This window comes from Dendropsophus ebraccatus, chromosome 13 (assembly GCF_027789765.1).
Source record: "Dendropsophus ebraccatus isolate aDenEbr1 chromosome 13, aDenEbr1.pat, whole genome shotgun sequence".
In the NCBI taxonomy this organism is placed as follows: Eukaryota; Metazoa; Chordata; class Amphibia; order Anura; family Hylidae; genus Dendropsophus; species Dendropsophus ebraccatus.
Window position 1 is genome coordinate 16,778,998 of NC_091466.1, and position 13,074 is coordinate 16,792,071.

Here is a 13,074-nt window from a genome sequence, read left to right on the forward strand (position 1 = left end):
GGTCATCTAGGGCTTAATTTTTCATCTGTAACTGGGCCCCACCTAGCATTTGCCATTTCTAATATGTGTGTCTGAAGCCTTGGGCCCCCTATATGAACCAGGGCCCCAATGCAACTGCAACCTCTGCACCTCTACGGCTACATCCCTGTAAGTAAAAAAGAATATCATAACGTCTGGGACATTATATTGTTATTGTAACTTGTCGATTATATATAGGCTATTGCTAAAACACCAGCCAAATACCAGTCCTTTAATATTTTTTATCCGTATATATACGATGGACCATACCTGAGTTAAAGAGATCAAGGGACGTAACTTTTATTAAAATATTTTTGTGCCTTGGATACCATTTTTTTTTAAAAAAAACAACAATCTGTTAAACAGAGATGGGCAAATTATTATAGTACAGTACAATGGGTATATGTGAGTGTTTATTCATGTAACACTTTAGTGCAATCTGAAGATATCCGATACTTGTGTATTATCTACACGCACGACACAATTCAGGCATAGCAACTCTATCAGAAATGTTCTTATACGGTGACCACCGACAAATGACATTGTGAAGTAGTAATTTGCCCATCACTTTTATTAGCCACCAATATATTTCAATATATCTGCACTCGTGAACCCGGTCCATAAAAAAAAAACGAAAAAACATGATATGGCAAAGCTGTCATGTATCCATAACTTCCCTGGAAGGAGACTGCTCGTGGTTGACTCCTTGTGTATTGTGAATTGTCTGATTATGTGAAATTGAATTCTGCTGGAGTTCTAATGCAATAGTGTTTTGCGGAAATTCCTTCACTTGCTTTTTGTATTCCAAGAAAGTGCAGACCTTGGTGGATATTGCGATAATATTCTTGCCGATGAAGATGGTGGAGACCCGGCTGTCCTGAAATAAAATCATATTTACCACTCTGATAAAAATAGTAACAATGTTGATGGTCACGAGACTTAGGACGGGATAAAGCATCATCTTCTGAGGAGCAATGTGCTCCCCTTGCATGCTTATTTCACTCAAGGAGACACAGGGTAAAATCAAAAGTAAGATGTAGCAGTAAAAAAACATGAGTCCTTCCGCCCAAATGGGAAGTCCCGTCTTATGCGGCTCCCACAGATTGGCTTGGATATCCAAAATGTCAAGTAAATCGAGAGCAACCCAAAAGAGACGACCCCTCAGATCTTCCTTTTTCCTGAATGTCCTTACGTACTCCATGCTGTCTAGGGACACCAGAACCAAGTACAGTCCCGGGACCGAGATGGATAAGAGCAACGTCAATGCCTTTCTAGCCACAGTATCTACATTTTTCTTATCAGCTTTATAATTCTGAAATATAAAATATAATTTAATCTCCAATACAAATATGTACAGAAACCATAAAATCATTGCATATCCTCGCTTGGCTGTTTTGACTTCAGCTCCCACCCAGACGGCCACGTAACGCAGAACGATTAAGAAGCAAATGTCGCCCACCAGCACTATGATGCACACTCCGATCTTCCTTGGTCCTTGGTTTTGCTCCACAAGATAGGCATCCATGAAGGCCATGCTGGTCATGATCACGATTGTTGTAAGACACACATGACGCTTGTCTGGAGGTGGAAGAACCATTTTTTGCCACGATATTTCCGGTTTTCATGAAGAAAGAACAGACCTCCCGTCTTAGTAACGCATCATCGAGGATATGATCGGTCTGAGTTTTCAGCAAACCGCGGTTGTTTTCGACATTTCGGTTGCCTTTTATGGTTTAGCTTCCATTTACAGATGATTCATAATGTAATCCTAAGTGCTTCCTTCTTCTCATGAGGTTTCGATGTAATGTTCTACGTTAGATCACAGTATAAAAAGTAGACTATATAGTAACAAATCCGCATCAATGTGAAGGCTTATTTAGCTTTGTTTCCTGAGGTGGTATCCAGGGTTGCACTGATAAAGTGAAGATGTTATTTAGCTCCTGTGCTTGTCACAAAAAAAAAAAAAAAAAATACATTGCTTTTAAGATTGGAAATTGCTGGAAAATGAGATGAAAACTTTATAAGAAAACGTAGGGACTTAGGGAACAGCAAATCATGGGGAGATCAAAGGTCTTTCTTGGTTGCTTTTAGTGCAGATCTTGATAGATTCCAGCCGCTCATATCTTCAAGCATTTCAATTTTCTTGTTATATCCCAAGTTCTGAAAAATAAAGCACACATGATTAATTCATGATACTCCTCCGAAATACAACATATAAGGTTGAGCCTGAGCCTATAGAAGGGGTCTTAGGCTTATATAAGAGAACTGTCTATCGTTGGGTTACCAGCTAGCTCGGTAAACAGCAGAATTGGGTCATTTTTCTTGGCAGATTTCTCAAGTAAACAGTTCCAAGAGTTGCTCAGTGATCGCCAGTGCGGACTACCCAATGTCTTCACACACATCACCCTTAAGACAATAGACAAACATTGCATTGTATTCTTGCTGTGTACTTATTATGGTGCACTTTTTCTCCATAGCTCTTCATTAAATTTTTTGCTTGGTTTTGTGTCTACAGTCTCCGAAACTTGTTCTATGAAACCATTTTTTTCTCTTTACGTGTACGCACGCTATATGATTCTCCAGTGGAGACTGCCTTGTAGCTGCTCTCATTCTGTGTGAACCATCATCCAAGGTTTTTCTCCAGTTGGTGTCTAAACACCCCCAGTCCCTGCTGTTGTTTCCAACATGGGCCTTAATACAGGCCGATTTGGCAGATCATCGCTCTGTGTAATAACGACAACGATTATCGGCTGATCATTCTTTTGTCCTGACCTAAAATAATCGGCTGCCAACCATGCATCGCTATCAGCCAATGGATAATGAATCTGTAAGTAAAGTATATATGTTACCTCTCCATGTTCCCTGGTGTTCTCTTCGCTTCTCCCCACAGCTGTTGATGCCGGTCTCTGAAGTGATAGACTGCTCAGCCAATCACTGGCCTGGACGGCAGTGATTGGCTTGGTCAGTGATTGGCTGAGTGGCCTGTCAATTCAGAAACCGGCTCTGAAGTCACACTGGAGGCTGCAGACAGAGGGAAGGCGGGAAGAGAACACCGGGGAGCGTAGAAAGGTAATGTATGAACTTCACTTTTAAAGCAAGGGCTGCATAGACATCGCTATCAATGTCCATGCAGCCCTTGCTGCATGATAATTGTGCCCTGTAATAGGCTCTAGCAGATTACTGTGATAGGGCCATGTAAGGGCCCTATTCCACCGGACGATTATCGTTCACATAATCGTTAACGATTAACAATCTCAAACGACCGCTATTGCGAAAGACCTGAAAGCGTTCACTCATTTCCATGGAACGATAATCGTTACTTATGATCGTATTTGCGATAGTTTTTCTTTGCTATTTCTTCGCTATTGCGTTCGTATCTACTGTGAACGACCGAACGACGTCTTATTCAATGCGAACGTTTTGCAAACGAGCAACGATAAAAATAGGTCCAGGTCTTATAAAGCGATCAACGATTTCTCGTTCGGTCGTTAATCGTTAACTGCATTTCAACCGAACGATAATCGTTTAGATTCGAACGATTTAACGATAATCTGATTGATAATAGTCCGGTGGAATAGGGCCCTAATATGACCCTAAAACAGCAGATAGTTTATCTGACTGATAATAAAAATGTGCATCATACTAGGCTGTTCTGAATGTCAAAAAGCAAAGGAAACCTGATGGAAAAGAGGTAACTAGAGATATAAGAATCTTGAGCACACTTGGGTCTATCCCAACCTGAGCGTGCAGCATTTGAATGCCAATGGATGCAGAAGATGGATGCAGCCCCAGGGTGTCCTGGAAAACATGGATACAGCCTGTGGCCTATGACTGTATGCATGTTTTCCAGCCAGCCTTAGAACTGCATCCAACATACAAATAGGTGAATTTAGATTGTGAGCCCTAATGGGGACAGGGAATTGGCAAAACTATGTTAAGTGCTGCGGAATCAGTTGGCGCTATACAAATAAAAGTATTATTATTATTATATAATGTACAAAAAGTTACTATACAATGACTACATTCCCAGTCCTGACTGTCTTGTATTGTACATTACACGTCTGTGTTCAGTCATCATTTACAGCTTATGGTGTCAATGGGGCCTGGGGTGTGTAGTAAAAGATACAGCTATTCCATATAGAATACGCCATCCCTGATATATTCTACAATCTGCCACCTGAGGCAAGATATTTATCTCACCTCATAGCAAATATCACAGATATCTTCTCTAATGTGCCTTTGGTTGAATAGAGAGGTAGATGGACAATCTGATTAAAAAAGCTGACTACAGCTCTCTTCTATCTTTCTAAGACACGCATGTCCGACCACCATTCTCATAATGGATAATAGTCCCATGGGTCTAACTGGGAAAACCCCTTTAATATCCCATATTGTTATTGTAGATTGTAATTGTCAGCTGGGAGAATATTGTTATGAAGTAAAATTACATAGTCAGATATCACTATATCACTAGAGGAGATTGCAGATCTTTTAATAGTGGAGCACAGTCTACCGGGGTAATGTATCTGACACCATCAACTCTCCAGGGCCTACTTTACGATCACAATGGGCAACTTTTTCTTGTGGATTACATGGAGACGGGTGGGTAATATTTCCTGGACAGACTGCAGTACTAGTACCACAAGTGATGAATGTACTCGCCTTCACCTCACCGCACTGCTGGGTTTGTGAAGAATTACGCGCGTATAGTATTCATGGCTCTGAATGCCTTCACAATCTGAGCACAGGGGTCTGGTAGAAAAATGGGAAAGGCAAACTAATAAAAATCTATTCACAGCTATCTGCTAATGGAGGTGGGGGAAGCTGGCGACACAAAAACATGAGAAGTGCACAATGGAGAGAGCTCGGATCAAGCAAAGATACCATTGAATCCCCGAGACACGGGTCAGACTGAGAATAAACCATCTTTAGTCATCATTACCTCAGCCTATTCAGAGACAGTGTTTTTTAAGGTTGATTCACGGATACATTATCTTGCTTCCATTTTATGTTGGTATGCCGACGCCTCATCTCCCCCTTATTACTGTAAGTATAGCCGCTGTTGTGGGTAAAATATTTCCAGGTTTTCTATGAGATGCTATGCTGGAATATCTCAATGAAAATGAAGGCATAACTCAATATCAGCATGGGTTTATGAGGGATCGCTCCTGTCAAGCTAATCTGATCAGCTTTTATAAGGAGGTAAGGGCAAGTTGTTGGATGTCACTTATCTTGATTTTTCCGAAGCTTTTCATTCCGTGCCGGAACATAAAATGAGAATGCGTGGAGTGAGGGAAAATATGTGTAAGTGGGTATATAGCTGGCTCAGTTATAGGAAGCAGAAAATGGTTATAAAAGTCTTATTTCAGCAATCTTTTTCTTTTTTTTTATATTTGGCTTAAAGCCCCATTCCCTTTTAACCACCACTCACTGCTGCTGCAGGATCTGCCAGTTCAGCCAATCACTGACCACAGCAGTGATCTGCCTCAGCCAGTGATTGGTTGAGCAGGCAGTTCCTGCAGCGATAGCTTGTTAGTGGAAGCACCAGGGAGCATCAGTAACATTGGTTACAGCAGTTAGAGTAGCATTGTTACAGTTGGGGTGGGGGATCAGGGCAGGTGAGTATAGTTACTTTTATATTTTTAAAGCAACCCAAGCTAAATATATAAAAAAAATGCCTGAGTAACCCCTTTAAATGAACATGCTCCCATTGGGTCACTGGTAATAGGGTATTACAGGGGAATAGAGATGAGCCAACAGGGTTCGGGTTTGAGTCGATCCGAACCCGAACGTTCGGCATTTGATTAGCTGGGGCTGCTGAACTTGGATAAAGCTCTAAGGTTGTCTGGAAAACATGGAGACAGCCAATGACTATATCCATGATTTCCACATAGCCTTAGGGCTTTATCCAAGTTCAGCAGCCACCGCTAATCAAATGCCGAACGTTCGGGTTCGGATGGACTCCAGCATGCTCCAGGTTCGCTCATCTCTACAGGGGACACTATTAATCTCTCTTGTTTCTCTTGATGGCACAGCAAGGTGGTGGATCTTCCTGTAAAATCACTATGGGGCACAGTGGGGACAATAGTGTTTACCTGATTTACTGATGCAGGAAGCTGCTAAATTTTGTTATAAAGTGGCCAACCCCTTTAAAGGGGTATTTTGGTGAAAACCCTTTTCTTTCAAATCAACTGGTTTCAGAAGGTAATATAGATTTGTAATTTACTTCTATATAAAAATCTCAAGTCTTCCTATACTTATCAAATGCTGTCTGTCCTGCAGGAAGTGGGGTATTCTTTCCAGTCTGACACAGTGCTCTCTGCTGCCACCTCTGTTCGTGTCAGGAACTGTCCAGAGCAGAAGCAAATCCCCATAGAAAACCTCTCCTGCTCTGGACAGTTCCTGTTAGGGATAGAGGTGGCAGCAGAGATCTCACCCGCCATCTATGTATACCTAGAAAAGAAGGGTTTTACACCCACGTAGAGCTTCTTTACTGTAAGAGCAGTGAGACTATGGAACTCTCTGCCATAAGAAGTTGTCATGGTAAACTTAATAAAAGCGTGTGGCCTGGAGACTTTTCTGGAGTGTAATGATATTACAGGTTATAGTCACTAGATTCTAGAGAAGAGTCCTTGATCCAGGGATTTATTATGATGGCTCGATTTGGCCCCAAGTAGTATTTTTTTTCCCTAAGATAAGAAAATTTGGCTTTTTCTCACTGGGCGCCTGGACATCCACTTTAAGTATTTTGGCACTTCTGCTTTACATATTAAAATGCTTAAATTTATAAGAGTAAGATAAAAAGTGATATCTTATTTGGCATGTGTATGGGTGTGAGAACCCGTCCAGTTTATGGAATACTGTCTATTTTTTAAGGTTTCTTAATTAACTTGTTTGACCTTAATCCAAGTCAGGTGAAGACGACTCCAGAACTTAATAAATCCTCCAACCCACTATACCTATCACAGTGTTTGCCATGTTACAGTAACACAGTTACTTTAGTTTTCTGGCCAATCACGACACAGTAACTAGTCCCTATTGCTTAGCTATGACACAGTGCTGGTGAAAGTGCACTGGCCTATACAGGATGGCACTGTGCTGTGTTTATATAGTATACTGTTATAGATGGCATGTGGAGGATGGGGTTATTGATGCACTGGCTTTGCAAGGTGCTGTGTAAGCAGAAAGAAAAGAAACAGCAGCATAGCAAGGAAGAGGTTACACTAAGCACTGAGGCAAGCCTGCAACCTTAGCAGGCCCCATTCACATGAATGGAGAGGTAATGTCACTGTGCAGGGAAGGACGAACTTTGAGCATGCTTGGGTCCGTCTGAACCCGAACTCTCGGCATTTGATTACCGGTGGCTGAAGATACAGTCCTAGGCTGGCTAGAAAACATAGATACATCTATAGGCCATAGGCTGTATCTACGTTTTTTAGGACTCCCTAGGATGGCATCCAACTTTGTCAACCCCCTGTATTCAAATGCTGAAAGTTCAGATTCTGAATGTGCTTGAAGGTCGGTCATCTCTGATACTAAGTAAAGGCCCTACTACACAAAGCAATTATCGGCTGGATTTGGCCATTTATCGTCCATTACGGCCGATAATCGATTCGTGTAATAGGAGGCAAGGATGAACGATGTTGGCTGATGGTTGTCTGTCGTTGTCTTTCAACATGTTGAAAGACAAACGACTAAGATAGCAATGATCTGCTTGCGTCGTTCCACGCAATAGGAGCGGACGGCAGCAGACCGCTGGAATCTCCTTTGGGCTCCCTGGAGTCCCGCACTTACCAGGTCGCTGTCGGCACGTGTAATAGCGCCGTCAGCGAGCTGGGAACGAGGAGCAAGCGAGCTCTTGCCTGCTCCAGGAGATTAACCCATGTAATAGAGGCTTAACTTTTACAGCAATCTGCTTTACAGCAGCTCTTCTTTGGAAATGAACCAGACAAGCTAGCCTTAGCTCCTCACCCTATTGCCCGCCGCTGGTTGTCCCTCCATGGTAGGTACTCTTGGTAGGTACTAACCACTCCACAAGATCAGCCATTCTGGAGATGCTTTGGCCCAGACGTCTAGACATCACAATTTGGCCCCTGTCACAGTCGCTTGCACTTGCCCATTTTTCTTGTCTATAACACATCAACTTTAAGAATAGACTGTCCACTTGCTGCCAATTATACCCGGCCCCACTGACAGGCACCATTGTCAGCAGATAATCAATGTTATTCACTTCAGCTGTAGGCGGTTCTGATGTTAGGGCTGATCGGTATGTATGCCGAGTATAAATAAAACTTCTCCGACTCCGAATACACAAGACTAATCCACAGGGGGCGGCGTATTGACAGCATCCCGTGACTTACTAGACCCAGATCATCTACCTTCATAAAATATTTAAGGGGAGATGTCAGCAAGTGGGAGATATTTTGTCAATGTCATATACACAGGGGTCATATTCCTGGCAGAAATATTCTACTGCTTTGATTTACTGCATAAAAATCAATGACAGATCAATGCAACACGGTTGACAAGTCCTTGCACAGGAAAAACATTGCTACAATTACCGAAAGAGGTTCTAACTGGAAATGCGCTGGGGCCATTAGTTTTTCACATTTATAATATTGGGCCTTAGGGTGGGAACCAAGTGCCAGGCTGTACGGGGGGCATCACATGTATACAATGACAAATCTGCTGAATATGGGTGTCAGTGAGACCAGGATATACTGCTATTGAGCTTCTGTATGGATTTCCCAGTGCGCTGCTGGAAATGCAGTCTTCCCTGTCAACTTTGGGGTAGATTTACTGACACTGTGTAATAAACTTGGACTAGACAGTCTAAAAAGGTGCCAATATTATCAGTATGTCTAATAAATTTGGAGCATTTTTACACCATCTAGTTCAAGTTTATACCAACTACTAACTTTTGGCCAAAATTTGGTGCACGATTTTGCATACGAAGATGCACAAAAGTCGCATCCCATGCTGTCCTGTAAATCCATGCTATTTTTCATCTTCTGAGCCTTACAAAAAGCAATGCAGAATGCACGCCATTTTGTTTGCTGCAAATTGCGCCAGAACTCTTGCAAACTTGCAGTGTTAGGCTATGTTCACACTATGTAAAAGTACAGCCGTTGTTGCCATCGGCAACAATGGCAGTACTTTATGTGCCTGTGAACACTGCCTCTACTTCAATGGGATACCGTCCGGCGCGTATACACATAGTATACGCTCCGGCCGGGATCCCATGCGGACCGGCAAATAACTGACATGTCAGTTTTCTGCGGCCGCAATTCAGTGAATTGCGGCTGTAGAAACCCATGTCAGTTCACACAATGAAGCGAGCAGCTCCGGCCGCTTGCTTCATTGTGTGCAGTGGCAAGTTCCGAACACTACGGCCAGAAAGATCATCCGGTCAGTACTACGGGCAGAGACCGGCCGTTCCGTAACCCGGGCGGGTCACGGAACGGCCGGTCTAATACAGAGTGTGAACATAGCCTTAAGGAGATTGTCCAGGCAAAATAAAATTTAAAAAAAATGCTGGGCAGCAGGGGATGCTGTAAACCCAATAAACAAGTGACAGTTCCCCGCCCCAGTACAGCATTGCTTCCGCGCCTCTGCTCCCTGTCTTCCACCGGTGTCCTCTATCTTCCAGCTCCTGTGCCATCACAACACCACAGCCAATCAATGGTTACTGCACTGCTGTCCCGCCTCAATCACTGATTGGCTGATCAGGCAGCTACTGTAAGGCCCTGATGTCACAGAAAGTAGAGAGATAGAGGAACCAGTGGGTGATGAGGGAGTGCGGCACTGGACTGAGATAAGTAAGCATCACCAGAACTTTTATTTTGCCCAGGCAACTCCTTTTTCTTTTATTTATTTATTTATTTTTTGCTAATACATTGCTTTAATAAAGTTATATTACTATGTACTTTTTTGTTTATTTCACCACTTCCATTGAATGGCAACAGTAAGGGGGCAATGTGGTCCCTTCTGCTGCCACAAATGTTCATGTTGGGAACTGCAGGGCTGTCAAAGCTCCCGATCGCCTGATCAACTGCTGCCAATGTTCCTTTTAACAGTATACAACAATGTCACCAGGACTACTCCACACAATGGCAGGAGCTCCCAGCATCTGTCTTCGCTGTAGGTAGGAACATATGCTGCATCTCTGGCCTTCTATTATTGCATATTACAATCAGGTCCCTTGTGATCCGGTGATACCAGTTCCGGATGTTGGGATTGGTTGGCATTCGGACGCTATGTATAAAGATGGACACTGTATTTCATGTATATCCTACTGTGTTAGGAGACGCATTGGCCCTTTCAAAACGGAGTTGCTGCCAAAACATTCGTAGAATTAGCATCACTCTTGGTCAGCTGTACTTTTTGGTACATTTGGTCGCCCAGATTCATTTAATGTGCATGTATAATAAAGAGTATAATTTTTATCAAATACTATGTAGGTCTCAGCCATGTTATATAAGAAAATGCAACCTCACTGGTGTCTATCCAACCCATCTACTGTATATCCTATACATTGTATTCTAAGCTGTTATTTATTCTATTCCTTCCCAATCTGGGCTCTGTTGAGACATAGAGGAGAGGAGACGTTCCTGCAGCGTTCCTGACCGAATAGAAATAGGAGCTGACATAACATCTAACATAGTTGTCCAGCTGATCAGCAGAGTCATTCAGGCATTGGAATCAATATTCCCGAGCTTCCATGGGATTCCCAGGGGTGCATTCATGTGGCAGGGTATATGAATTGCTCCTGCTCGTAAATAGGTCAGAATGACACCATGTTAATCTTACCAGCAGGATACATGAATACATTTATACAGAAGAAACCACTGGGAATAATCTGAATTTTTGTTATATAATATCGCTTTAAAAATATTATGAAGATGAGCAGTAACCAGTTCCTTCCCAATACCCCCAATGATACTGGTTCATACCCAATTGTTATATTTTGTGCTATTTGTGCTGAAATGTCATTACAGTGAGATCAGTGAGGATCTCCACTGAGGCGAGTATAGCAATGTGATTGCCCTTTGGCCAAGTGGGCCTTGAAGGGAACCTGATCTAATGACTCAAGTAATGGGAGAAAAAAGCAAAAATTGGCAGCACATCTATGCCTCTGTTCACACTGTAGGTTGTACGCTGCATGTGGCTAAAGTATAAACAAAAAAAAAAAACAGAAAGTGCAACAGCAACCTACGGGTGCAAGTGCTCACTGTATATACTCCCCCCAGTGTACACACGATAAAGATCCTCATTTTTTAATATATATAGAGGAGTTTTTTTTATCTTGTGTACACCAGGGGGAATATGTACGGTAAGCACTTGCACCTGTAGGTTGCTGTTGCACTTTCTGTTTTTTTTTTTTTACTTTAGCCAAATGCGGCGGGCAACCTGCAGTGTGAACAGAGTCATAGGAGTGCTGCCAATTTTTGTTTTTTCTGTTGTATGTGGGGGTTGTGGCTGCCTCCTGTTGGCCTGCACTCCACCCAGATTCCACTTTTCATTCCTCACAGACTCTTTGCAAAATGAAAGGTGGAATCTGATTGGTTGCTAGGGGCAACTGAGCCAGTTTCACTTTACACCATGTTTGATAAATCTCCCCCTATGTTCACACACTGTATTTTTGCTCAGTATTTTGGTCCTCATATTGCAACCAAAACCAGGAGTGGATTGAAAACACAGAAAGGCTTTGTTGTTCACACACTGTTGAAACTTAGTGCATGACCGTCATTTAATGGCAAATAATTGGCGTTATTTTAAGACATCGGCTGTTGTTATAAAATAATGGCCGTTATTTGTCATAAAATGACGTCCATCCACTAAATTTCAACAGTGTGTGAACATAGCCTTTATGTGCTTTCAATCCACTCCTGGTTTTGGTTGCAATATGAGGACCAAAATACTGCGCTAAAAAAACTGTGTGTGAACAAAGCCATAGTCTGCAATATTAATGTTATAATTATATAAATTATGTCAACACCAGTATCTCTCCCAGCAGACATCATATGGTAAAGATCATCGTGGGAGCATATTACAGATGGTAACTGTGGCTGGTATTGACTAGCATACGCGTGGGAGCACATTGATATGAATGAGGCATCACTGAGTGTCACTGAGGGACATACTATGACTCGCACTGCATAGTACTACAGTTTACACTTAAAGTGAATTAAATACAATTAATTTATACTTTTAGAGGAGTTGTATGAGAGTTTTTAAATGTCAACTCACTACAGTAAAGATTATAAAATAAAAAATCAAATGTCACTCACATCACCCACTTAGAAGAAAGAAGGGGTCACAGCATCAGTGGCGTAGCTACCATAGAAGCAGGGTAGGCAGTTGCTATGGGGCCCGTGCAGGAGGGGGGCCCAAGGGAGAAGGTAAGAGCGTGTGTCCTTCTGCTTAACCCCTTATGTACTCCAGTGTGTAAGTGACCCAATGTTTCCTTACATGCTGCAACACAAAAAAAGGTTAACCAGCAGAAAACAGAGATCTCTGCTTCACTGCACTGATAACCTCTGTTCTCCAGCTGGCAATTAAGTAGGGAAGGAAAATGCGCAGAGCTCTGTGCAGAGGTCAGGGGTTATCAGTGCACCAACAGTAAAGCAAATCATGCAGCCAAGGGAGAGTGAGAGAAGGGAAGAAGAATGGGAGATGTTGAAGGTGTGGGCTAGGAGGAGAGGTCAGAGAGTAGTTGCTGTGAGGACAGGGGCTGCGGTGGTCTGTTTGGACCTTGGCAGTGATATATGTGAGTGTTTATGAGAGAGTCCTACTTACTTACATGTGGTGAGTCATGCACTTTGGGGTAAACATTTCTGGAGAACCACCCTGGTGCCATGTAAGAGAGCCAGCACTGTGGATAGGCTCAGACAAGCAGGGAAGAGCAGGGTTAGTGTACAGGGGACAAAGACGAAAGTAGACTCTAGCCACTAGGACAGAAGGTTGGGTATCTCGAACAAGCACTAGGGTGGGCTGCTAGAGATCCTATGATAAAGGAACTTGAGAGCTATCGCAGGCTGATAGACTTTTGGAGCT

The 13,074-nt window shown here is 42.7% G+C and overlaps 1 protein-coding gene across 1 annotated transcript in view; it reads right to left on the bottom strand.

Annotated features, from left to right (window-relative positions):
• Nucleotides 1-649: 649 nt before the first annotated feature.
• Nucleotides 650-13,074, bottom strand: part of TMEM121 (transmembrane protein 121) — a 52,097-nt gene continuing 39,672 nt past the window's right edge. Inside the window, exon 2 of the mRNA XM_069950624.1 lies at nt 650-2,178. Within this exon, the coding sequence (XP_069806725.1) occupies nt 677-1,615 (939 nt within the window). The 5' untranslated portion in view covers nt 1,616-2,178 and the 3' untranslated portion in view covers nt 650-676. The remainder of the gene's footprint in view (nt 2,179-13,074) is intronic.